We start from the raw sequence: 27,982 nt of genomic DNA, 5'->3' as shown, positions 1-27,982 counted from the left end.
AAACATCCAGTACAAAGAAAGAAAATTATAAATCTGTGTGTGCTATTTATGTTTTTGCACCTTGTTATTAACCTTAAATGATCTAAAATATTTAAATGGCTTTAAGTCTATTGCTGAATCTATTTATAAGAAACTTTATGTTCTTAAGCAAAATGAGAGAAGAGGCTTCTCTTCGATTTCAGCTTAATTTTCCAAATCAAAAGCAAGCAACCGTGAATATACTGGGTAGTTATTTATAAATGCTGGCTTCTGAATATGCTGTGTGGTTATTTCTAAATTCTGGCTTTCTGGAATAGTCTCATGCAGCCATTGGTAAAAAAGAGGACTTTCAGTACAGATAAACTATTAATACAGCTTTAGCACATTTAATGACTCTGTCCCTTGGTCACTGCACAGTGCATACATGGGAATCAGGCTAACACAAAACTGGATAAATACAATCCAAGATCAGTATTTACAAGTTATAGTGGTCTCAATGCTTCATTTCAAACTATGCCCCTGGCAAGAATATCAGGTAATACCACATGAAAATAACACTTTGTCATATTTTTTCATGTAAAAATTAGTTTATATTCCAGTAATTCATGTTCTTATAAAATCTTATTTTTTGGGGTGCCTGGGTGGCTCAGTCAGTTAAGCATCTGCCTTTGGTTCAGGTCATGATCCCAGGGTCCTGGGATCAAGCCCCATGTTGGGCTCCCTGCTCAGCAAGGAGTCTGCTTTTCTCTCTCCTTGCTTGGCCCCTCCCCCCAGCTCGTGCTCTCTCCCTCTCTCTCTCTCAAATAAATAAATAAAATCTTTTTTAAAAAATGTTATTTTTCATTCGTATATAGCCAGGTCATTCTGACATCTAGAGTTAACAATGAACGTCACAAAATATGTTATTTGACATTCTATAGATTAGTCTATGACCAGAAAAACAAGTACCTGGTTAAAAACCAGTGCCCCATCACTCCTGCTCCATGTTCCCATTAGACCTTGCAAAGTCCCTATAATACATTCATCCCATTTTATTGTAACTATGTATCTACTGTTTTCCTGACAAGATTAGAAGTTCCAAGAAGGCAGGGGCCATGTGTATCCTGCTTACCACTGTATTGCCTAAGCTTAGTAGAGCACAGTGCCTCACATATAACAAGGGCTCACAAATATCTGCATAATGAATGAATGTAAGAATGACTGACTCTGAATGTCTCCAAAATGAAAGTGACAAATTCCAAACTTTCTCCACTCTCTCAGCCCAAATTACCCACTAACATGAATAGGACAGCTAAATCACCATTCTCAGGATAGCCAGAAATAATTATTATTAATGGAATCATACCTAACATTTGAGTGCTTACCGTGTGTCAAATACTGAGTTCCTTTAGGTATTAACTATTTTAATTTTCACAACAACCCTGTGAGAGAAGTACTACTGCTTTCCCATTTTACATATGGGGAAACCAAGGGACACTAAAATTAACTTACTCACTAAAGGAACAAAGCTAGACATGACAGGACTAGGCTATAAATCCACACAACCTGAATTGGGCCTGAAGTGTTAATCACTACAAAACTAGGGAATTCTTTTTCCCTGTCCTGATCTATTTAGAGTCTGGCCTGACCACTACTGGTATGGGCTGCCATGCTTTTCTTATGCAACATTCATTCTCTTGTGAGAGTAAGTGAAGGGACTTAGTGACAGTTATAAGCAATCCCTTTATATATATAAAAGTTTACTACATAAAAATCATTATCTTTAATCTAGTTAATTTCTATTAAAAATAACGATATAAAAGTGGGGGGAGAGATGTAGAGATGTGTTCAGTATTATGGTGAACATAAGGTTTCACGGGTATAACAGATGTGAGAAGTTATCAAACTAACATTCTATGTACATCTTATTCTGTCAGTTATACCTCAATAAAACACATATATAAAATAAAGATATATAAAATGTACTGAATTCTTCTATGTGCCATTTGGTTAACAAACATTTATTTCCATATAGAATGCCATTTCAGTATTATGTAATTTTAGGTTGGACATGATATTGAGAAAACTAACCTGTTTTGCCTTCTGGACTTGGTAACTGTGTTACCTTTTGGACTTTTCGTACTGGCTTGACCACTTTCTTCTCTTTACTTTTTTCAGCAGGTTTCTCTTTCATAGAGATATCATCTGAAAAGCAGAAACACTTATAGTAAATATTATAATGATTCCTACCCACCCACTCATCCTCTCCCCAGTATGAAAAATCACTGTAAAGTATATGATTCAGGTGGGGAGGAAAAAAACCTTTGCTGAGGCTATTTCTGTGACCCATAAGCTACCAATGCCAACTTCTTATATGGAACAGTCTAAAGATTACCACTACCCCCACTGTTAGGTTCTAATTCTTTATTTTCTTTCATTTTTGTTTTGTTTTTGTTTTCAGAAAACCCTCAAGAAATTTACCCCACTTTCGCAAACTAGAAGAAGCTATAAAAGTAATGCTTTCCAAGCCAGGGTCGTATCATTTATAGAATCTCACAGGTGAGCATTTTCACAGATTCTTATTTCACTTAAAAATTCCTATGTAACTGAGATATTCATGAACTTCTAGAATAAAACTTTATAAAATACTCAGTATAATATTCCCAAATAATGTCAAGGTATTTCACATATAAATTACTTGTCACTAATTTTTTAAATTCCAACCTAGGGGAATAGACTAGCTATACATAAAAACTTAAAAATCAACCTCAGTTACAGATCTGAAGAAGTGTAAACTTAAAATACATATAGAGCTCTGCATTCTGGGCAAAGTGGAAGTGTGAATCAAAGGCCCTAAAGCAGGAGCATACCTGAGAAACAGCAAGCTGGCCGGTGTGAGTAAAATGAACAAAGAGAAAAGTAGAAAGAACTAGAGTCTGAGACATAACTGAGGACCAGATCGTGTTGGGCTTTATAAGTCATTGTAAGAACTTCAGGTTTCACCTAAGAATGAGATTGAGATGTTTTTGGAAGTTTGGGGCAAGGGAGTGATATGATCTAAATTAAATTTTAACAAGCTTACTCTAACAGCTGTGATGAGAAAAGATGAATTAGAAGAAGGAGAAGCAGAAGACCAGTGAGAAGGCTACTGAAATAATCATGCAAGAGACTCATGGTGGCTTAGACCTAGGGAGCCTTGACAGAGATGGGGGAAGTGGTTATATTTTTAGACATATTTTGGACAATATGAAATATAAGGTCTGAGAAAAATACGGGAATCAAGGAAAACTCAGGATTTGGGGCCTATACCCCTGAAATAAATAATAATACATATATATTAATATATTATTATTATTACATAATATTATATAATAACACATTATATGTTAACTAATTGAATTTAAATTAAAAAAAAAAAGATGTGGGGCCTGAACAAGTAGAAAGATAGGATGGAGGGACTATCAGAGGAGTAGGCTTAAGGGATATATCATGACTTCATTTAGTTAGCTCTATTTTGGATATATTAAGTTTGAGACACCCATTATACATCCAAAGGGAGATGTGGAGTCAGTAGCTGGATATGACTCTAAGTTCAGAGAGGTCTAGGCTAGAGACACATATTGGGAATCATCGGCAACAGAAAATATTTAAATCCCTGAGACTAGATGAGTTTGCCTAGTGTGTATGTAAATAAGTAGTAGTAGTATAGTAGCAGTAGAAGGAGAAGTAGAAGGAGAAGAAGAGAAAAGAAAGAGAGAGAGGAAGAGAAAAGAAAAGAGGAAAAAAAAAAAAGGATGGATCCAAGTAATGAGACCAGGGCATGGCTCTGTTTAGATATCAGGGAGCCAATTAGGGAAACAAACAAACAAACAACAACCGAAAAGCAGCACCTAGACTCAGAAGGAAAACCAAAACATTTAAGGTATCCTAGATGTTAAGTAAAAAGTTTCAAGAAAGAAGTGACTGATTATGTCTAATGTTGCAGAGAGATCAAGATGACAACTGAGAATTAAACACTGGATTTAGCAATGCAGAAGTCACTGATGACCCTAAAATTAGCAGTCCACAGAGAAGCTGGAGCAAAAACCAAATAGAAAGGATTCAAGAGCGAAAGGGAGGAAAAAACCTGGAGACGATGAGTATAAGATAAATAGGAGAGAAACAAGGCAATAACTGAAGAGAGCAGGGCCAAAAGGGGGTTCTTTTATGACGGCTAACAGCACGTCATCAAACAGTGTGTTGATGGGCATGCCCTCGTAGAGAAGGAAAACTTGATGATGCAAAAGAAAGGAAATAAGGAACAAAGTAATGTCCTTAAATACACAAGAGTAAATGGAATCTAAAACACAAGTAGATGGGTCAGTCCTAGCCAAAAGAACAGAGTTCAACCACCATGAGAAAGAAGGCAGGATTTTTTTGTTTTTTTAAGCAGGTTCCATGCCCAGCATGGAGCCCAAAGCAGGGCTCAAACTCATGACTTTGAGATTATGACCTGAGCCGAGATCAAGAGTTGGACGCTTAACTGACTGAGCCACCCAGGCGCCCCGAGAAGGCAGTCTTAATAGACCTCTTGAAGAATTCTTTGGTGTACATCATTCTATTAGTCTGTAAAGATACTGACCTATGAAGGAATACTGTTAATTATCCCTGTCTTACAGATGAGAAAACCAAGGAAGAGGAGTCATGTAACACTGGTAGTACACATAGGTAATAAGAGGTGGAGCTAGGATTCCAAAATCTTTGCTCTTAACTATTATATTATACTCCCTTTTCACCTGAGGAAAAAAATTCTAAACACAGTGTTCCAATAATAATAGCAGGAAAACTGGACACTTAATACCACAAAATTTACTAGTAAAATCTCTATTGGGGCTTAGTAGTCTCGGGCTTTAGAGTCAGACAGGGTTGTCTTTGAATCTTGGCTTTAATTCTAAACTACCCTATACAACCTTGGGAAAATTACTCTGTGAGCCTTCATTTCCACAACTATAAAAAAATACAAAAGTCTAAGAATGCAGCACCTTGCCCCCAACCACAGCAAGTGTTCAATAACTAGTAACATTACATGATCTTCCTATTTCCCTCTTCTAATCTTTCATAAGTCCCTCCTATTTCCAATTCTGTAAATGTATTCCTTTCCTTTGATGTTTTTCTTTCTGCATCTTGCCCGCATGTTCGTATCATTTTATCTGCTGCCTGCCAAATTACTGACCATCTCAAAGATCTCAGAGGTCTAGTAGAAATAAACTTCAACTAGACTCAGCTATGTTTCCTTCAAATCAGACAGGCCTGACTTTGAAAGTCCCTCAGGTTAAAAATAGCCTAGTTTCTGTATCATCAGACATGTATACTAATTTTAATCCTGGAGGAGAGCCTAGAGGCTAAGAGAGCCTTACGACTGAAACCACAACAACTTAAGTATACCATGCAGTTAAAAAAGGGAAATATCTTTAGTTTGGTGACAACTTTATGTTTAAATATGATGTTAGATAGCATACATGATAAAATACGCAAAATCTAAGAAAGGTCTACTCTCACCTGCAAAGTGAAGTGCTAAGTCTCGATACAATTCTCTACTCATGTTTTGAAATTCAGCCTCCTGCCACACTTTCCCATCAGGTGTTCGAATCTTGGTCTCTGAAGGATTGAAGCCTAATTTATACCAACAATACAAAACATTCTTATCAAAGTTGCTTTATAAATTCTGCTATACTTTAAGTGAAATATAATTAACATACTATAAAATTCACTCTTTTAAAGTATATAGTTCAATGGTTTTTAGTATATTCACAAAGTTATGGACCTATCCCCACCATCTAATTTCCTGTACCCATTAGTAGCCACTTCTCCATCACTCTCTCTGGTCACTACCTGGCAACCACTAATCTACCTTCCATCTTCCTGGATTTACCTATTCTGGACATGTCATACAAATAGAATCATACAATATGTGGCTTTTTGTGTCTGCCTTCTTTCACTTAACATAATGTTTTCAATGACTATGTAACATGTATCAAAGCTTCATTTCTTTTTATTACTGAATGACATTGCATTGTATGAATATACCAACACTGTTTATCCACTTATCAGCTGATGGACCTTTGAACTGTTTCTACTTTTTGGCTAGTATTAACAACCTTCATGTAACAAGTTTTCCAGTGGACATATGTTTTCAATTCTCTTGGATATTATACCTTGGAGTGGATTGCTGGGTCATATGGTAACTTCATGTTTAACTTTTTGAGGACTGTCAAACCATGTTCTAAAGGAGCTGCACCATTTGACATTCTCATCAGCAATGTACGAAGGTTCCAATTTCTCCACATCCTTGTTATTGTCTGTTTTTTATAAGAGGATCCTAGTGGTTGTGAATGGTATCTCACTGTGGTTTTGATTTGGGTATCCCTAATAACAAATGGTGTTGAGCAGCTTTATAAGGTTTTTAAAGAAGGATGCATAATTAGCTACCACATAATGTACTGGTAAATACTGTTTGGAAAAAGTAAGCTTCACTGAGATGAAGCAATATACATTTGTTCAAAAAGACTAGAAATGGAGAAGCACTAAATTAAATAAGTGCATATCATTATAAATTATGGATTTCAGACACAGAACTACTCTTCTCAGGACTAAGAAAGAGACAATATTAATTCTTTCTTTGGAGAGAGGCATTCATTAATTGCTACTATCTGATTTTTGCCTATGGCTGAACAAACAGACAAGCTGCTATCTACACAAGCAAAATGCACCCAAAGTGTGGGAAACAGGTCTTGAAAACATATTTCTTCAATTTCTCAACAAACATTACACATGTGCTATTTCCTAGGGATTAATATTCTGATTTCCTATTTTGAACTGATCTCTACTCTTTAAGAAATACACTAAGCTTGGAATGTTATTTTACAAAATAATAAAATAATGAGTATATGATAACCAGGGTAGTATAAAGATTTGTATTTTCAGATGGGTTCAACTTACCAAAGAATTGGCAGCCAATAAATACTTGTAAAATTAAATCAATGTAAAGAATAGACTGGAGTCAGAAATTGGCAAAAGCACTCTAGAAGTGTTAAATAAAATGTACTAAATTGATTACATGTCTAAGAGAAATTAATCTATTCAGCTCTTGGGCACAATAGCATAAGCTTAATTTCACCTGACATTTGTGGCAAGGGGCACGCGATCATGCCTATACGAGGAAAAATTTTATAAATGTAGTGTCTAGTTTGTTGCAAACTATGGTCTGTAATAAGAAAGTATGGCAATCCCATGCCAATCTCTCTCTTTCTCTCAACTTTTCATCACCATCACCCCCAACTCATGTCTCTACATTTAACTCTCATTTCTATCCCCTCTCCTCTCAAGGAAACATTTCTCTCTACCAGAGCCTTTCTTTATATTTGCATCTTTACTTAATAAATTAACTTGAAGAAGCTTTCAATATCTACAAAAGTTTCTTTTTCTGTCCCCCAATTTTAGAGCAGCCCCCCTTTACACTTTCCACAGTTTCCGTTACCTCCCGTCAAGCAGGGTGCAGGATCAGGTGATCCTCGCGTTGTCAGAAGGCCAAGAGCAGTATCCTAACGCTATAGCAGTGCCCGTGTCCCCCCTCCATCTGCTCACACAGGCCCGCATCACCTCACAGCATCACAACAAGGTAAGGACGGCACAGAACCTTTATTACAGAGCATTGTTATAATTGTTTATTTTAGTATTAGTCATTGTTGTTAATATATTACTGTATCTAATATATAAATTGAACTTTATCATAAGCATGTACGTATAGGAAAAAGGGGTATTTATAGGGTTCAGTACTGTTCAGTTTCAGGCATCCACTGGGGGTCCTGGAATGTATCCCCCAAGGATAGAGGGGACTATTATATTTCCACTCTTTGTCCCCTTTTTTTCTTACTAGCTGAATTTATTAAATAGAATAAAAAATTTATGGTGCATTTATGTTCAAGACACTGTACTAGGCTCTGAAATAAAATAAGGATGACCAATATAAGGTCGTAAACTTCATGGACATTTACACTAGGGAGAAAAATGTATGCAAACAACTAAGTATAAAACAAAAATCACATAAACACTGTTTGTGTTCACACTTCAAATTTTAAAGCAGAATCATAGAACACTTCCTATGTCTTTAAAGAAAGCAAAAACATACATGAAAAACCAAGGTTTAGAATAGGCTTAGTATACTAACAAAGTTATAAAAAAAAGAAAGAAAATAAACACACACAGTCTGTGTATGCAAAAATTATCTCCAGAAGGATATATAAATTGCTAACACAAGTAATCTCCAGAAAGAGAACAGGTAGTTGGAGCACAACAGCTTTTCAAGGTACACCCTTTTCATCTTTTGAATTGTGAACCAAGTACATTTATTAAGTATTTGAACAAATGAAATTAAAATGTCACTTTACAGCATATTAAGATCCTTTTCATTTACATTGCCAAAAAGTTGACAAAAAATAGTTTTTCACTGTTGGAAAAAATAAATCCATTGCTTAGGACACTGGAAACCATATTGTTATGATTTCTCAAATGTATGCTATATTTAATAAATTAGCCCCCCAAAAGTTCTATTTGTAAAATATTTTAATACAAAAACAGGTTAAAAAAATTAATAAGCCACCATGGTTGACAGGAGGTAACGGAAACTGCGGAAAGTGTAAAGGGGGCACTACTCTAAAATTGGGGGACAGAAAAAGAAACTGTTGTAGATATGGAAAGCTTCTTCAAGTTAATTTATAAGTAAAGATGCAAATATAAAGAAAGGCTCTGATAGAGATGAATGTTTCCTTGAAAGGAGAATATATGGGAAATCCAGCCACCAACTCAAAGGAAGTTAAGATTTTAAGATTTTCACTCGGGTTCTTAGGGTTGTGTTTTATTTTTAATTTTTAGATTTTTGTAAATTATTAAATAAAATATGGATTTAAGTTGACCACCTTAAGTTTGCCTTAGTGGAATAACTTTTGGAATTTCAGAACTTTGATTTCTAAAATAAACACATCTCAAATGTACCATCTTCATTTAATGGATCTGACATTAGTATAGCAAAAGTTCTAGATAATCACTATCTCAGAACCAACAAGAACATTTTGACCCCACCATTTGCTATTTGCTCTGTTAACAGTATGGACAATTACTACATGGTACACAAATGACTAGAAGGACATGAAATAATTTAATTAATAATACATTAGAATAATCCTGGATAACAGAGCAAGTTTTCAGTATTCTAAAGGTAACTGCTCACAATTTTATCACAAGTTAGCAAGAATAAAATGCAAATCATCCATCTTTTACCTCATTTACAATGAATATCACTAGCAAAACATGATAAGCAACACAAACTAAACCTGATAATTCCTCTAACTGTATACATAAAATTTGTTCTGGAGAAAAAGACTAAAACACCTTAGGACTACAAAGAACTGCAAAGCTGGTCAGAGAAAAGCTAGACTGGGTAGAAAAATACAAAACAAAATTATAGCAAAAACTGTCCTAGTTTGTTAACAACTTAAAATTAACAGAAAAAAATGAATCTTGATAATATTTTGATCTTTATATACTGGTCTAGAAAAACTGAACTTTGAAAAGTATCACAAAAGAAAGGCTATGGTAGCAGAAGTTTTAATGACAAAAGTCTAACAGAGATTAATCTGGTCAATGAATCATTTTTTTTAAAGATTTTATTTATTTATTTGACAGAGAGAGAGATAGCTAGAGCAGGAACACAAGCAGGGAGAGTGGGGGAGGGAGAAGCAGGCTTCCCACTGAGCAGGGAGCCCGACGTGGGGCTCAACCCTAGGACCCTGGGATCATGACCTGAGCTGAAGGCTGACGCTTAACAACTGAGCCACCCAGGCACCCCGAATCAACTCTTTATATTAAAAACTTCACATGCATGAATAACCCTGAAAATAATTTCAGGAACATAAAAATACAAACTCCTTAAAACCACCATATGTAAAAACTTGAGTTGCCTACAAAACAGAAATTCTCTTGGAAAAGCATTTTCTCAATGAAAATCTATCTATATTGGTATAAAGCTGATTTATTTTAAAAAAATTTTTTAGGTATAAATCTGATTTAAATATTTCTCAAACATGGGGGGGAAACTGTTATTGTCAAAACTCAAAACTTAAAATAACAGGATCAAAATATCAGTGCCAAAATATTCTGTAATCAAATGTAACTGGAATTGACTAAATTATCTTTTAAATATTTACTTTTGAAAGAATGGCTAACAGCAATCTCAATACAATGGCAGAATAAGAGTAATATTCTTCCAGTTCTCTGAGAATGGTACTAATTCTTATGTTCTCTTTTGTTCAACGTATTAAACTGTTCAAATAGGGGTTCTTAAACTATAAGAATCTCCGGAGGGACTTGTTAAAAACTCCAATTCTGGACTCTATACCCAGAAAATCTGATTTAGGTCCAGTGTAGCATCCAAGAATCTGCGTTTGTAACCTGTACCTTGAATTAATTTCTTAAGCATTTGATTTGAGAATCACACCCTGTTCTAAAGATAATCCTCTCTACTCAAATACATCCGAGGGAGAAAGGGAGACAAGAAGGCAGGGAGACAGAAAGACACAAAGACTGATTACAAACCTTTATATGTTGGAGCAGGTGGTGCTGTTGCCACTTTCCTGACCTTTGCTGTCACTGAGTTATCAACATTAACAACCATTACTGGATGGTCAATATGACCCAGATTCTGACCCCGGCCATTTGTTTCTTCTGAGTGTTCCCACTGTTTTCTAATTCGCTCCTTGAGTTTTTCCAGTTTGACATCATGTTGTCGTTGCTTTAAGATATCTAACCTTTGGGAATTAGAAGTACTAGTAGAGGACGGAGAAGAGTCAGTTATCCGTAACACTTTTGGATCAACATCATGGCCCATGTTACTTACAGAAGCCTTCTCATTTCCTTTTGCTCTATTAGGATTTTCTTCCTCAGTTCTCACAGGAGCTGCCATCTTAATCAAACATTCAGAATTTTGCAATGCATCAATTGCTGGTCGATCATTTAAAAACCTAACCACTGTACCATTGATGACAGATGCCTGGGAGCTCTCAAAATCACAGCAATGTATATTCTGTTCTTCTCGATTGCATATCATCCGGTTCCTGTTCTCGGGCTTTTCTTCATTAACATCCACACAATATACATGCTTTGACTCTAGATGGCTAGGACTTATATTGGAAGTTGTACCATGGATTTCCCTATTATTAAAAAATAATAAGTTTTGAATAAAGATTTCAAAAACCAAATTGAAACCAGTCGTACAAACTGAAGGGAGAACTCTAAGCTAACATTAGAGACCCCAAAAAAGTTTTGGAATTCCAGTAGGTTAAATAACAAAATAACCATTACTAATATTAAGATTCAATGCTCAATGCACCCTCTATCAAGTTAGATGGCAAATAACCTAAATCATTAATCTGTGTATTATAAAATAAGAAATATGCAAAAGATATATGGAGAGATATAGGATGACAGAAAATAGGATGACAATCTGACTTTGGATATTCACTTCACATCTATTACCAAAATGTGTATTTTACTTCTCTATGAAATCTTTTTTCCCCCTATGAAATCTTAAATACAGGAAAAAAGTTCTCAAATTTTGTATTTGTAACTTCTAAATAATGTACCAAATGAACAAACAGATTGGAAGTAGAAGTAAAGTGGGGGTATAATAAATATTTTCCTCCAAATAAATGTAGTTAGTAAAGTTAAGTGTCTCTGAACCACAGACCACTTTTTTTGGTATCTTCAAACTATGTAAAGCACATCTAGAAATTGTGGAGTAAGCAAAGACTAGGCATTGCCAAAGTACATATCACAAAGTCCATATTCTCTACTCATAAAAACATTAGCAGAAGTCTTCCTCCAGAGGCTATTTTTATTTTATTCTATTTATTATTTTATTTATATGATCATTCTAGTAAGTTATATTTTAGGAACAGAAACAGTTTATTAAAAGGGAGGTTAATGAAGACAAGCCTCAGCAGTAAGAAGAGCACATAACTGATGAAAAAATACCCAACAAAATTATAAAAGTGAACATAACAATCTGGATCTGCAATGTCTGAAAGTGTAGACTTTAGCCACATGTGGCTACTGAGCACTTGAAATGTGGTTAGCCCAAATGGGAGATATGCTACAATGTAAATTACATACCAGATTCTAAAGACTTAGAATGACAACAAAAAAAGAATGTAAAACATCTTCATGTGCCTAGGTATGGCACTACTAAAAAAGTTAAATTGTGTGGCTCACGTTAACAATTCTATTATATACCATTGATCTAGATGTTTCGTGTAAAGGCATAAAACTCTAAATACCACAAAAATTCTTAAAGCCATAATTCTGTTATAGTGTAATATAGTAATTATATCTATTGTGAATCTATGGGTATGTACATTTTTCTAAGGAGATAGTCTACAGTTTTCATCAAATTCTCTTTGGAATCCATGACCCAAAAAACATTAGACCCTGTTCTGAATGGTCGATTATTAAACAAGATGGGGGCTGAGAACTGACTCCTGTAGCTTCCACCAGAGATCAAGACTAAATTCAGTTATTTGCACTACCTTTACCAGACCACAATAATTCATAGTTAAAATAAGTTAGGTATAAAATTAGCACAAAAAGAATAAAATAAAGCATAAAAATGTAGTTTACGTAACATGTCACAATCTTAAAAAGGGAAGGAGAATTGAGCCTACGCCACCAAAAAAAAAGTAGTTCCACAGTCTTTCATTAACTCATTCATTAAATATTTACTAAATACATATAATGGTGTTTATTACACAATTCTTTCAACTTTTCTGTAAATATGAAAATTTTCATAATAAATGCTAGGAAAAAATATTTATGAAATACTTAGTAAATGACAGGCATTAAGCTGTTTTGAGAATAAGATAGATTTACAGCCTTACATAAGCTATGTAATGGGTAGATATGGAATCAAAATATAATGCAACATGAAAATGCTTTAACAGAGGAAGTTATAGAGTATTATTAAGAGCACACAACAAGGATTAAATAGGCTGCGGGAATGGAGTGGAATAGAAACAGATCTGGCAATGTTTCATACAAAAGGAGCTAACAGTGAGTCTTAAGTGATGGAGTCAGCCAGGTGAAGGATGTTCTATTCACAGCTATCCCCTGGGTATTTCTTTTAATCCTAAAAGATATATAATTTACAAAATTTTAAATATCAAGTAGTATTCTTTGCAGGAAGAATACCAGAATATGGATAAAGAGTAATTTATAGTTTCAATTCCGATGATGATTATGTTTCTAGGCAAGTTGCTTAATATTTGTGTGGTTAAAGACTTCTGAACTCTGATTATTTTTCACATTTTTTCTTTCTCCTTTTACTAAAACTATGACCTTTTACCCAGATTAATTCCCTGGCCTTCTCTCTGTATCTTCTTCACCATTTTTATCGCTTCAACACTAGTAAAAACTCCCAAATTTTTATTCCCAGCCCTGACCTTTTCACACATATTCCTGCTCAAATTTTCAAATGCCTACTGAATATTTTCACCTAGATATTTCAAAACTGTATCAAATCAAATACTGGTATTATGAACTGATATGAACCCATGATCTACCTCCATCTCCCAAATTCTTTCTCTCAAGCTTAAGAGTACAAACATATACCCGGTAATATCTGGCACCATCATGAAACTCCTTGACTTACTGATTGACATTTTATAACACTACAAATGTTAATAAGTGAAACAAAGAAATAAAAGGTCCAGTGTTTATTACTTATGACTATTTGCTATACTGAAAGCATTAACACATATTTTATAACATTAGTAAAATGTTCCTCAAATATAAAATTCTATCATTTTATCTACTGAATATCCTAAATTATCAGCTAACAAAAATACATATCATTTGATATTATCCATACTATCAAAATTCATACATCATTCCTGAACATCTGGTAATAAGTTGCTGAAAGGAGACACTAACAACAAAGTGAAACAATAAACCAACTCATATTCTCAATAGAAAGAAATTTTAGGTAACTGATAACTGCTATAAAAAAGAAGAAGAAGAAACTAAGCTATAAAAAGTTCATTATGCACAACACCTAATCTGAGATATTAAGGAAAAAAATATCCATACTTCCAGAGACTGAATAATCTGTCTGCAGGAAACATATATATTAAAACGGTTATTATTCACATTTTTTCTTTCTCCTTTTACTAAACTATGAACTTTCACCCAGATTAATTCCCTGGCCTTCTTTCTGTATCTTCTTCACCATTTTTATCGCTTCAACGCTAAATACATATAAGGGTGTTTATTTAGCCTGGGCTATTACTTCTTCCCCCCAAATACTTCATCTGTAAAAGAGTGGAAAGTCAGTATCTCATAATAAAAAAGATTTTTGCTTTATAATTTTGGAAAATGAAAAAGGTAATAATACTAGAGTCAGAGTGCTATGAAAAACTCAGAAAATAAACCGTAATCTTATTGTAAATATTACAGGCTAAACCTACTTGAATAATTTGTTTGTGAACACTAACCTGTAAGAAACCAAAGGTTCACGAAACTCCACACGGTTATTTTTCTTTACGTTGCTCTCCAGGGTGGTAACTCTGAGAGGGCTCCGGGATTTCTCTTTCCGTGATGTGCAAGATTTGGCGGTTGGAGCATCAGCCCAAGAATCATCCCGGTATCTACCATCTGAAGAAAAAGGACATCTGTAAGAACATACGACTGCCTCTGAATTTGACTAGTATTTGTGACAATAACAGGTATCTATTATTTCTGGCCTCTCTAGTCGGATGTTATATGATAAGTAGATGGGGAACATTCAGGTTAAATTATTATAGTAACTCAATCTATAGAGAAAAAACTATTCCAAATAATGAAAAACTCTACATATAAAATTATTTTTTGTCAAAGGCTGTCACTCACTTAAAAAAAGAATTATCAAGTAAAACCCACCAGACTCACAGGTTAAAAAAAAAATTAGTTTTAATGGAAAGTACTAACCTCTAGGTTTTAGCCCACTATTTAAGAAACCACAGAATTACATATATGAAAGATAATCAAAGAAAATATTTGCATTTTGTCAATTTATGGCAGTATCTGTTAGATATTCCAATTATGATTTAAAATCCCCTAAAAATATGTAAAACTCATTAAGTCAACTAAATCTCAAAGCTGATAGATCTATGAATTTAAAAGAAGACATAGATAATTCCAAACACTTAAAATCAAATTCTCATCACTAAAAACCAATGAAAACTCACTGTCAAAGGTGAGGTAGTGATGCTAAAGTCCCTGATCAAAAGATGGTGAAAACATGGGGCACCTGGGTGGCTCAGTCGGTTAAGCATCCGACTCTTGATTGCTGCTCAGGTCATGATCTCAGGATTGTGAGATCAAGCCCCACAATGGGCTCCGTGGTTGAGATTTTCTCCCTCTCCCTTTGCCCCTCCCCCTGCTCGCTCTTGCTCTCTAAAATAAATAAATTTAAAAATCTTAAAAAAAAATGGTGAAAACATCATCTACAGTCACTGAACATGAGGCAGCTTCATAACTACTCAGTACCAAAGACAAGAAAGTTAAATGTTGATGAGGTTATCATCTCTGACAAAAGAGCTAGCAAATATAAGGGACTATAAAGAGAAATTAAACTGAAACAAAACTAATATCAAAATTTATATTTAATATATTTGTATCTTTGAAAGTAACTTTATACATACCTTTTCTACTTATTTTTCGGGTAGCACTTGCAGAAGATTTCTTGGTATCCATGACAGAATCAAACACAGCTGTACTTGTAGGGGCTACTTCTAATTTGTTTTCAATGTGTCTCAGCTAAAGTTTAAACACCATCACAACAAATAGGTTAATTCTGTATATAAACCACCTACCATTGATTTACACAGTTAATTTTTTATTTTTTACCTTTTTTTTTTTTTTAACGTAAGCTCTATGCCCAATGTGGGGCTTGAACTCATGAGCCTGAGATCAAGAATTACATGCTCTACTGACTGGGCCAGCCAGGCGCCCCAATTTACAAAGTTATTTAAAATATATTGTCCAATACCTTTCTCCAAAGTCAAAACAACTCAGGAATTTTTTGAATATTTTTTTTCAATATTCATTTTTTCATTACTTATTACTTCACCTATAGTAAGAAGTGGTACAATGCTGTCCAAATTTGGACAAGAAAATCAAAAAGATTCTGAAGAATATCAAAAAGTTTCTATTTGTCTTGTTGACCTACTTTTTTTATTGTTGAGTTTTTTTAAGGAAGCAGTACATTTTCTGACATTATATGTCACATATCATTATGCTATATATCCTGTGCATTTTACATGCAAAAATTAGGAAAGAACAATTCAGATGGACTAAAACTTAGAACTGTTCAAACAACTACAACTTTTTAATAGTCTTATGTCTATAAAATAAGTTTCACAATAAAGATAAAATTCACAGGATAGAAAACTCAGGTTTTGTGGTACAATGTACTCACAAAATTGGAATAAATCTTCATAATCTGTATCAGGCTTTTTCTCCCATTTATATTATAAGCCCCTTATCATCCTTAAAAATAATTCCTAAAAACGCAATAGTTTTGAAAAACGACTATTAACAGTTCGGCTCTAAATTAGGTTAACTCTAAATTAAACTGGGGATAAAAATGATTCCTACATTGTAGATATATAATGCTCATGTATGATGTTGTATTTGACCCTACATTATGACCAAATCTAGGTTATAGTACCTTTTCCAGATGCATTTTCATACCAGTTCAAAAGATTAGGGGACAGAAAATACCATATTCACACAGTAAAGAAACAGGTGACTCAAATTTAGGTAGGATACAAAAGAAAACAAGAAAGGACATATTAGGAGAGTAATTTTCCTGGAGAGCAAATGAAAAAGAAAAGAAAAAGGAAAGAATCTCCCTTCAAAGGGACTATGCATCACTTGGCAAATTTGGATTCCTCAACTCCAGACAAGACTGGACAGAACACAAATGAAAACAGGTTGCCCATAGTTATTCTTCAGCAGGACTGAGAGAAAGCAGTCTGTCACTGCCACAAAAGAGGTCATACCTAGTCCATTAAAGAAACTGTTCCTTTCTTTTCCTCTCTGACTCTGGGCCTTCTACATAGACAAAGCCCCACATTCCCAAATCATTTTGTTTTTAAATCTTCATTTCAATATACCAAATGAACAAATTTATTAAAGGAGAATAAATAGCACAAATTACTTTAGTATTTTATATGCCATAGTGTTAATGTTCCTGATACCTAAAGTAGTGTCTTGATTATCCATTTACTATTTAATAGTCATTATTAATGTTCATTTTGTAATATATGGTACTTAACTTCTTACCAAAATCCTTATTTTCCTATGAAAAAAGTACTATAGAAAAAAATTTAATCTATTCAATCATAACAGGAAACCAATTTTAAACCAGAAAGAAATAAATGGAAGCTCTAACTACTTACAGCAGCCTTAGTCTGAGAAAGTGCATCCCACGATGTGGTTATATCTGCTGGGGAACATGGATATTTACTGAATCAGAATCTCTAAAGTAGTCCTCAAAATCTGCATTTTAATAAGCTCCTAAATGCACTCAAAAGTGTGAGAACCATTTTATTAGGCAGAACTGTTTCTCAGCAAATGCTTTATCATATTGAACCAAAACATGGTTCTTTTCCCATTCTATAAAGCCAAGCTTCCTAGTACACGGTTTAGAATTGTATTAGACACTGATCCTACTAGTTCTTAGGACAATATCCCCACTCATAAACCCATTAGACATCAACAATAAGCAATATCCTCAATTTATCTCAGTGACCTAAACACAAAATTTTGTATTGTAGTGTATTTCACAATTATGATGTTGAAAAGATTAGAAAATTACTCCACACCTCAATCTACCAGTAGAAACAAAGGTAAAATCTAGTCTTTCAGATAACAGCCCTTCAAATGGTACAAGGCCACCTAGTTACCTTAAATCATCCTTCCCTCCAAACGTCCCTCATGTGACATGATTTCCAGATCCCTCATAAACCCGATAATCTTACTCCAGATATACTCTAGTTTGTCAATGCACCTCAAAATATATCATGTCCTAATTAAAGTAACCCCCAATGCATCATTTAAAAAAAAATAGTTCAATGAGACTTTGCCTTTTCTTATCTGTGCACGATAGGTCTAAAACCAAATTAGGAGCTATATTATATCATTTATTGACATTAATCAGAATTTCCAAGAAACTCTGTAAAACCAATTTTACATATACTGATTCTTTTTTGTGTTTTCCTTTATAAAACTGTTTGCCATAGGACACCTTTGAAGGTGAGGTACTTTGCATACTTAAAACAAATTGAACTTAAAAAATTATCCACTTTTTATAAAGCAAAGTATATGTATAATTTTCATTTATTGATTAGTCCAGAATTTTATACACATGACCTAAACAAAGCAGGCACTAAGTTCTAAAGTTTAAAAAAAAAAAAAATCATACCTTGAACAGTATCCTTGCTTTGAGAGTTCCTTGGATTTGGTAAAGGCACCTCTTTTGATTTGCTGCTCCTCATCCTGCCAATTTACCTACAATCACATCATCACCATTCATTAAACGTCAATATTATAATATTAGTAAAGAAAATACTCTTTTAACTTTCATGAAAGTCAGAAAAGGATTTTGTCAACTCTAAAAGTTATCTTTATGCCCTCTTTAGAGTCCCTTATAATCCAGTAACTTTATTTTTCCTTGGAAAACTAAACCATTAAAAAGTCTATCATGACTACCTCACACCAACTAGGATGCCTATTATCAAAAACAAAGAAACAAAACAACAACAGAAAATAACAAGTGTTGATGTGGCGAAACTGGAACTCTTGAGCAATGTTGGTGGGAATGTAAAATGATACAGCCTCTATGGAAAACAGTATGGCAGGTTCCTCAAAAAATTAAAAATAGAATTAACCATATGATCCAGCACAAAAGAACTGAAAACAGGGTCTCAAAGAGACATTTGCACACGCATGGTCATAGCAGCATTGTTCACAATAGTCAAAAAGTGAAAGCAACGAAAATGTCCATCAACATATGAAAAGGTAAGTAAAACGTGGTATATACATACAATGGAATATTATTCAGCATTAAGAGGGAAATTTTGCCATTTTCTATAATACAGATGAACTTTGAGGACATCAACTAAGAGAAATAAGCCAGTTACGAAGATGAATACTATATGATTCCACTTATGTAAAGTACCTAGAGTAGTCAAAATCATAGGGGCAGAAAAGTAAATAGTGGTTGCCAAGAGCAAGGGGGGATTGGGGAGCTGTTGTTTAATGGGTATAGAATTTCAGTTTTACAAGATGGAAAGTGATGCAAGATGGATAGTGATGACGGTTGCACAATGCTATGAATGTATTTAATACCACTAAATTATACACTGAAAATCGTTAAGGTGGTACATTTTGTGTATTTTATCATAACAAAAAATGAAAGAAAAAAAGAAAAAATTATATCATGACTCAAAGAGAAAGATCATGATCTGCTTATGCTGACTAGACAGCTTGATGATAGTCATATTTTCCGATGAATACAGAATTATTCTGTTATAAAACTCACAAAACACTGAAAGTTTGGAAAATACAGGAGGGGAAAACTCATTCCTATTCCCCAAATCTTAATATGATCATTAAGCTATTTTGCACAGTTCCTTCTATTCTTTCTAATTTTCATTTTTATTCTAATTTGTGTAAAAAGTAAAAAATTTTTATTTTTGTGTCCCACTTAACTGCTGGATGTTTGTGGTAGTTTTTAAATATATTCACAAATCCTCTGATACTCCTTTCTTCAAGAAGTAGAGGTTAATTTTCTTCCATTAAATGTAGGCTGGACTTAGGGATATACTTTTAACAAATGTGGTGGAAGTGACAATATGTGACTTTTAAGTCTAGGTGACAAAAGGCATTGCTTGTTCTCTGGAGTTACATAGCAACAGATTATCAGTACAATATTATGTCTCATTTTCTCTATTACAAGTAACACTGAAATGAACATATTTGTGTATTTGTGAATTTTTGCTTATTTGGATTTATCTAGAACAGGATCTACAAAGTGTAATATTAAAACTGAACTAAAGAATGTGAAGAACATGCGGCTCTTGAGATCCAATGTTAAACTGTTTTCCAATTTATACTTTACCACTGTTTTTATTTATAATGAGCCTACTAGTTTCATTAACATCTTTTAATATTCAGCATTATATCTATTCTATTTACTTGCTGATTTAATAGGAAGAAAATGGTTGTTTTAATTTGAATTCAATAGATTGCTAGCAGGACTAAACATTCTACCATAGATATTAATCTTAGTTCTTCCTGTGTGAATTATCTCTTCGTGTCCTCTGCTCATCTACCTACCAGGATCATCATGTTTTTCTTATCAATTTGATGAGTTCTTTACATTATGAATATATGACCTCTGTCATGTGTGATAAAAATAATTTTCTTCAACCACTGTTTGCAAAGGCAGTTCAGTATGTTGTATATTAAAGAACCCAATTTGAATCTAAGGAAAAGAGGGGGCATCTGGGTGGCTCAGTCGGTTAAGCCACTGACTCTTGCTTTCGGCTGGGGTCATGATCTCAGGGTCATGGGATCAAGCCCCATGTCAGGCTACGCGCTCAGCACGGAGTCTGCTTGAGATTCTCTCTCTCCCTCTCCCTCTGCTCCCCCTCGTGCTTGTGCTTTCTCTCTCCCTTTCTCTAAAATAAAATCTTAAAAAATATATAAATTTAAAGAAAAACCTACCTACTAAAATACAAACACATAAAACTGAAGGCATAATTAATTTTTAGGAGAGTTAATTTCACCCACAGTAAATAATCCTCGTTTTAAAATTTCTTTTAAAAAACTTCAAAAATGTTCTAAAAATAAAATTTGTTATAAATTATATAAGACCTCTCTAAGAAATGTCAATCTGTTTTTAAAAAGTCAGATAGGAATGATAGAAAAACTAAAACTAAAAATTTTCCAATCATAAAAGCTTCCATCAGTGATGCCAACATAGCTCAAAAAATCAACTCATTTTACTTTCTTTCTCATAAAAATACTTTTGGCCTAGCCAACTATCAAAATGATAACAAACATGAGTTATTCTGTATTACTAAATAATTTATCAACAATTTGACAGAAGTTTTCTTTGAGCAGACCTCTCTCTGCTCTAAAACTAAACTAAATGCTATAATATGTATTAATTCTCAATTTTCCAATGAGAAGGAGAAATAGACTAAATAATAAAAACTGCATATATCTCCATAATCTCTATGTTCAGGGGCCAGCACTGATAAGGCTGAGACAAAGTACATGAGTAAAAAGAAACGCATTTATATCTACTTCAAAATAAAAAAGACTTTCTTAATGGTTAATCGTCAAATGCAAGTGACTCAATTATCAGGAGGGTGACATTTATGTAAAATTTCATCTTATAAATTATAGTATATTCACCATTTAACAATGAGAATGAACTAATTACAACTACATGCTACAAACATGTTACGTGAAGAATGCCAGAAACAAGTGTACATGCTATATAATTCCATTTTATAAAGTATCAAACAGGCAAAACTATCTATGGTGTTAGAAGTGAGAACAGTGGTTACACACAGTTTGGGCAGAAGGGTGGTGACTGGAATTGGAGCAAGGAAGGGTTTTTGAGGTACTGATAATATTGTTTATTGATATGGGTGCTGATTACATGAGTGTGTTCAGTGTATGAGACTTCCATCAAGCTGTACACTTACATGCTGTTTCAATGTACATTATACATTAAAAGTATTTTCTGATAACATGCCCGGTTTAGGTTTATAATTACAGTTTTAATTCAGTTCTATAGTATGTCTAGTCTCACGAATGTCAGTTTTTCAATATTTTACTTTTCAAAATCCCAGGTTATCCCATACTGAATAAGTATTATTAATAGATTAATAATTTATTATTATTAATAATTTATTAGTCTAGGGTTCTTTACTATACAACGTACTGAACTGCCTTTGCAAACAGTGGTTGAAGAAAATTATTTTTATCACACGTGACAATGGTCATATAGTCATAATGTAAAGAACTCATTAAATTGATAAGAAAAACATGATGATCCTGGTAGGTAGATGAGCAAAGGACATGAAAAGATAATTCATACATGAAGAATAGAATAGAATCTAATTCTATTATAAATAGAATCTATTTAAGTAGAACAGTTCTTTATGTAAGAATATATATGTATCACCATTTTCTATAAAAATAGAAAAACTGAGGAAAAAGTACACTGAAAAAAATCTCGTCATAGAAAGAAGAGAATCTAATCTGTCAAAACTCTTACTATCTTTAAAGTATAAATCTCAATCTGTAAAATGCCTTTTCTAACCACTTTAAGATGACTAAGTCAAATAGATTAAACTTATTCAAGATCATTTATTAGGAAATAATGAAACTACCTTCCCAGTTAAATGTTTTATAGGCAACATGACAACTTTATTCTATAGCCATATGGGAATTTTGGAATTATTGAACATTTGTGCATTCTCTTTTGCCTACTTAATCTGTCAAAAATTAAGAAAGGCAGACAAAAAACTACCATAACTATTTTTTGTCTCCTTCTCTTATTTCTATAAACTAATGTTTATATAGCTTGATAGCATTATTTAGTACATAAAGGTTCATGGTTGTTATATTGTCATGTGGGTTTTATATTTCTTCAATAAAAAATGACCATCATTGTCCGTAGAGAACTATGTTTTACTATTCAGTTCTATTTTGTATGCTATTAATAAAAGGTAAGTATTGCTTTATTCTATTATACCTGCCCTAACCTTTCAATTCTAAGCTTTCTGGGACACTATTTTAGATGCATCCTGTATACAGAAAATAGAACTTTTTTTTTTTTAAAGATTTTATTTTATTTTATTTCTTTGACAGAGAGACACATAGAGAGGGAACACAACAGGGGCAGAGGGAGAAGGTGAAGCAGGCTTCCCGCTGAGCAGGGAGCCCGATAAGGGGCTCAATCCCAGGACCCTGGGATCAGGACCTGAGCTGAACGCAAAGGCTTAATGGCTGAGCCACCCAGGCGCCCCATAGTTAGAACTTTTTAATCCAATGTAATAATCTTTGTTAAGACTAACAATAGGGAGGAGAGCATAATTCTACTGGTGGAGACCTGTTAAAGCTTTTTGGGAGTATATCCTTAAAGACACCATATTAATTAGGACATGCCTACTATATGTTTGGTATGAAGGAGAAAAAAGGGACAGAGACTATTATGCATCAGAAGCCCTAATGGCATCAGCATACCATGTTCATAAAAGTATTCTGTTATCTAGTAATAGATTTGTCACAACCCTCCACTTCCACAATGGCAGAGAGCCATGGTTTTCTTATAAATGTTTAGGAGAGTTAGACTAGATCATCTCATTGACATTTTTAAAAGTTATTTTATGAATTGTATTAGTTTAGCTAAAAACCATGTCAATAACTATGATTTCAGGAAAGGGTTAACAAATTTGCAAGAGCCTGTCAGACTGCTTTATTTTCTAAGACATTATCTGTGAAAGTCCAAATTTAAATGGTTGTCAATCATCCACAAAGTAGACTTTCTTCTTTACTATGTTTTAAGATACTACAGGGCCCCAGGGTGGCTCAGTTAGTTAAGCGTCTGCCTTGGGCTCAGGTCATGATCCCAGGGTCCTGGGATCGAGTCCCACATTGGGCTCCCTGCTCCACAGGGAGTCTGCTTCTCCCTCTGCCCCTTACTATAGTTAAGGCATATCAAAAGGTATAAGTAGAGTATAAGTATAATAATACACACCTATGTACTCATCTCTCAGTTTAAGAAATAAACTACTGAAATTTGAGTGAAGTCCCCTGTGTACCTCTACTCATATCCACCTTCCCCCATCCAGAAGTGACATCCACTATCCCAAACTCAATGCTTATCATGTATGTCCTCCTTGGACTCTCAACATTTTCCAAAATACAAATGGGAATCCTTCCTATTCAGCACAAAACAAATGATCTCAAAGTACCTTTGTCGTATCACTGTGCTGTATACCTGAAGTTAATTTAACATTGTGTGGCAACTATATATACACATATATATTATGTTCCCAAAAAGATTTATTAAATGAAATTGTGTACGAATATATTACAGATGTCAATCACTGTGTCTGCCCAACCATAGCCCCCTCTCTGAAGAACAAATATCCCCATTCCCATCCACAACCCCTCACCCCCGCTATAGCTGATTGAAGAACAGTGAAGAACTAACTCAAGAGTGGCCTATCCAGTCTCTGGCAAGAAGAGATCTAAGAATTTTAGAATGAAATGTTAAGTAACTGAGTCAAGGAGTTGTGAGGAGTCAAGTCGAAAAATCATAATGAAAAGCAAGATGAAGATCAAAGAAAAACAAATGAGAGATCATGTAGCTTCCTGAAAAGGAAAAAATGGCCTTGTTCTTAGCCATTTTCCAGTTCCCATAATACCACTACCTCATTTTCTGCCCCTGCATTCCTTGAGACCTCTCTGAAGTCTTACAACAAACTTTTTATTTCTCTTTACTTAAGGGAAAACAGGACAAAGTCCTACAAAAAAAAAGAGGATCCCATGAAATCATTCATTTCAAGCCTCTAACTCATATAGAGGAAATAAGTTAGTAAGAGAAATATATGTGAAATATATTTCAAATATACTATAGAAAAAATGTGTTAAATACATTGTTTTAAAAAAGGGAAAGAAAATACAGAAAATTTCAATGACAATTTCTATGACAATTCTTTTGAGAGAGGGTTATCTCTGGTCACCAGAAAACATTTTTTTTTTGATCCACTGAGAAAATTTCCCTTTATCCTTCAAATTCATTTTCTTATAAACAGTCCTTCAACTAAAAAGTCCTTACTTTCTTTTCCTTTCTTCTTCTTCTTCTTCTTCTTCTTCTTTTTGTTTTTGAGAAAGAGAGCACGAGCAGGGAAGGAGGGGCACAGGGAGACAAAGTGAATCTCAAGCAGGCTCCACACTCAGCGTGGAGCCTGCAGGGCTTGATCTCACAACGCTGGGATCATGACCTGATCCAAAATCAGGAGTCCGATGCTCAACTGACTGAGCCACCCAGGTGCCCCCAAAAGTCTGTATTTTCTAAATCTAAAAAATTATTTTTCCTGATTTGTAAGTTTGTTTTTTATGAAGGTCTTAAAACTAAGTTTAAACATTATACATATATAGTTATCTGTCCAGAAAATCTAGGAACTACACCTTTGTAGTAACACAATTTTCCAGTTGGGTATTATAACTCTACTACATTTGGGGTTTTAAGCTTTCATCTTGAAATACTCACTACTCTTGGGATCAGTAAAACATATCTGTCTTACCTTCCTTACCCTCTTGATTTTTTTTTTTTCCTCAACTGACAGCTTCCCTACTTTTGTCCAATTCATCAATGGTAACATTTCCAAAGGTTCCATTCTTAGGCCTCTTCTTTCCTAGCTTCCCAGGCAATCTCACACACTTTCATGGTTTCAAACCACTTCCTAAATGTCATCCTATTTCCGTCCTAGGTCTTTCTCTGAACTCTGGACCCAAGTTTTCAGTCTATTAAACAGTACAGCTCCAAATCCCACTGGCACTTCAAATTTATCAAGTTCAGAACCAAACTCATTATTGTCTATCTTCAAAATTGTTCCTTCTTTTTCTCTTAGCAAATGGGGTTGCCATGCATCCAATTTATCTTTGACATTTCTGCCTCTCCCTCACCACCATTTACTGAGTTACCAAGTCAACACTATCTTTAAGATGTTTCTCTTATAAAATAGGCCTCCATTAAGCTGTTGAAAAAAATTTTTCAAGATATTTCTAATTTCTCTCTTCCTCTCTCCCTCTTCCCCTTACCTCTGTTCAGAGTATTATCTTTAGCCTAAATTGTGGTAAAAGCTTCCTAAATTATTCTGTTCCTAATCTATTCTCCATACTGCAACTACAATTATCTTTCTGCAAACAGAACCTAGTAATTCTTTTATAGCTCTTCAATGACTATCACCTATGGGATAAAATTCCAAATTCCTTAGCATGATGGAACTTGGGATCCTCCACAACCCTGATTTAGTCTTAACCCCCTTGCTATCTTCACTGTATACCAGTTGTTCTTGTCAAAAAGCCATAGTTAGAGTGCATTCCCTAAACATGCAGAAATTTTCATTACCTCCGTATCTTCTTTTCCTAAATTTTATCTGGCAGTTAATAACCTTCAAGCCCAAATGTTAATGCCATTTACTATAAATCTTTCCCCAACTGTTCCTTAACAGAATTACTACTTCATCTGTTTCCCCAATAGCACTGTTAATTTTTTTTAAGATTTTATTTATTTGTCAGAGAGAGAGAGAGCACAACCAGAGGGAGTGGCAGGCAGAGGGAGAAGTAGGCTCTCCACCGAGCAAGGAGCCTGATGTGGGGGCTCAATCCCAGGACCCCGGGATCATGACCTGAGCTGAAGGCAGACGCTTAACTGACTAAGCCACCCAGGCGTCCCGCACTCTGTTAACTTTTTAGAGCCCTTATCATTAGACACACACACAAACACACCATTCATTCATTCAATGAATATTCCTTGAGCACTTAATGCTCACAATGCAGTGACACACATAAACAAATAGTATACAATGTGGTAAAGCTATAAAGTTACAAATAGCACATGTGTTATCAGTCTCTCCACAAGGTTTTATGGTCCTTAAGGACTACATCTTTTTATTTACCCTCCCATCAACAGAGACCTTCCATGAACAGAAAAACAAACAGCACTGTTGAAAGCTGTTATGATCTCAACTTAAAGAGAAAATAATAGAGGAATCAAAGGCAAGGCTGCCAGTTAAAGGACAAACAGGGAAGAGAGTGGGGTAAATCAACAGAAGTAACAAGAAACATGATCACAGAAGCAGAAGAGATGGTTTAAAAAGCCAGGCTGGAAAACTACCCATAAGAAAGGAAAGGAGGACATCTAGGTGGCTTAGTCGGTTGAGCATCTGCCTTTGGCTCAGGTCATGACCCAGGCTCCCTACTCAGCAGGGAGTCTGCTTCTCCCTCTCACTCTGCCCTTCCCCCCTGCTCATGGGCACCCACATGCTTTCTCTCTCTCGAGTGCATGCGTGCATGCTCTCCCTCTAATAAATAAAAACATTTTTAAAAAAAGAAAGGAAAAAGAACACAATTAACAATCATCACTAGGCTAGTAAGCTAGGAAAAAAAGAAATGTAAAACAAGGGAATGAAATTCATATACTATTTTGCAAGTAGTCTATAAGATTATATGTAAAAGAAGCCACACCCAAAAAGCGTAACTGACCTTGCTGATAATAACAGTGTAAAGAAGAGGGTTACAGGTGACCATATAATAAATATATGATACCATGGAAACAATGGGAGTCGTTTGATAAAGCATATCATCATTAATGTGCAATGAATAGATGACTGGAGCAAAAGATAATGCTTTTGATTTGCCTATATAACCAAGTAAAAGCCTTACTATGATTAGGCAAAAAAAAAAAAAGTACAAGAATTATGTATAAACTGTATTGGAGGTTCATTTATTCACTCTGGACATGAACAAAGTAATGAGCAAAGTGGAGCAGTAAAACATTACCATCTAGAGCCCATGAACAGCAGAAACTACTCAGAAAGGGAAGACATTTCTCCCAGTGGTTCACCCAGAGCAAAGATGAACTACTAGACCCATGGCTTCAACCTCATATGAAGTCTTAGTGTTTCTTAGAGGGGAATGGAGTGGCCCCATCTAAACAGATTCTTTGTGGGAATTAACAGAGAGGTACCATTAACTAGCAGGCTACAACATGACAAACACATCTACCTTGTCAAGAATACTTTGTTAGCAATCAAGTTCCCCGATTCTGGAAGTATGGTGATACTGCTGAGTGCCATCCTCA

At 34.4% G+C, this 27,982-nt stretch overlaps 1 protein-coding gene across 4 annotated transcripts in view; it reads right to left on the bottom strand.

The window, feature by feature from the left end:
- Positions 1–27,982, bottom strand: part of CEP350 (centrosomal protein 350) — a 151,672-nt gene that overhangs the window by 107,397 nt on the left and 16,293 nt on the right. For 2 of the 4 annotated variants that reach the window (XM_027612703.2, XM_027612706.2), the window contains exons 2-8: positions 18,509–18,594; positions 17,484–17,530; positions 15,723–15,837; positions 14,535–14,694; positions 10,588–11,201; positions 5,497–5,610; positions 2,050–2,163 (exon numbers count right to left, since the gene is read on the bottom strand). In XM_027612703.2, coding sequence (XP_027468504.2) covers positions 2,050–2,163; positions 5,497–5,610; positions 10,588–11,201; positions 14,535–14,694; positions 15,723–15,837; positions 17,484–17,530; positions 18,509–18,581 — 1,237 coding nt within the window. In that variant the 5' untranslated portion in view covers positions 18,582–18,594. The remainder of the gene's footprint in view (positions 1–2,049; positions 2,164–5,496; positions 5,611–10,587; positions 11,202–14,534; positions 14,695–15,722; positions 15,838–17,483; positions 17,531–18,508; positions 18,595–27,982) is intronic. The other 2 variants (XM_027612705.2, XM_027612704.2) reach the window with 2 other exon arrangements.

Source organism: Zalophus californianus, chromosome 10 (assembly GCF_009762305.2).
Source record: "Zalophus californianus isolate mZalCal1 chromosome 10, mZalCal1.pri.v2, whole genome shotgun sequence".
In the NCBI taxonomy this organism is placed as follows: domain Eukaryota; kingdom Metazoa; phylum Chordata; class Mammalia; order Carnivora; family Otariidae; genus Zalophus; species Zalophus californianus.
Note: the sequence above shows the minus strand (reverse complement) of the source record. Positions and strands in the feature narration are given on the sequence as shown.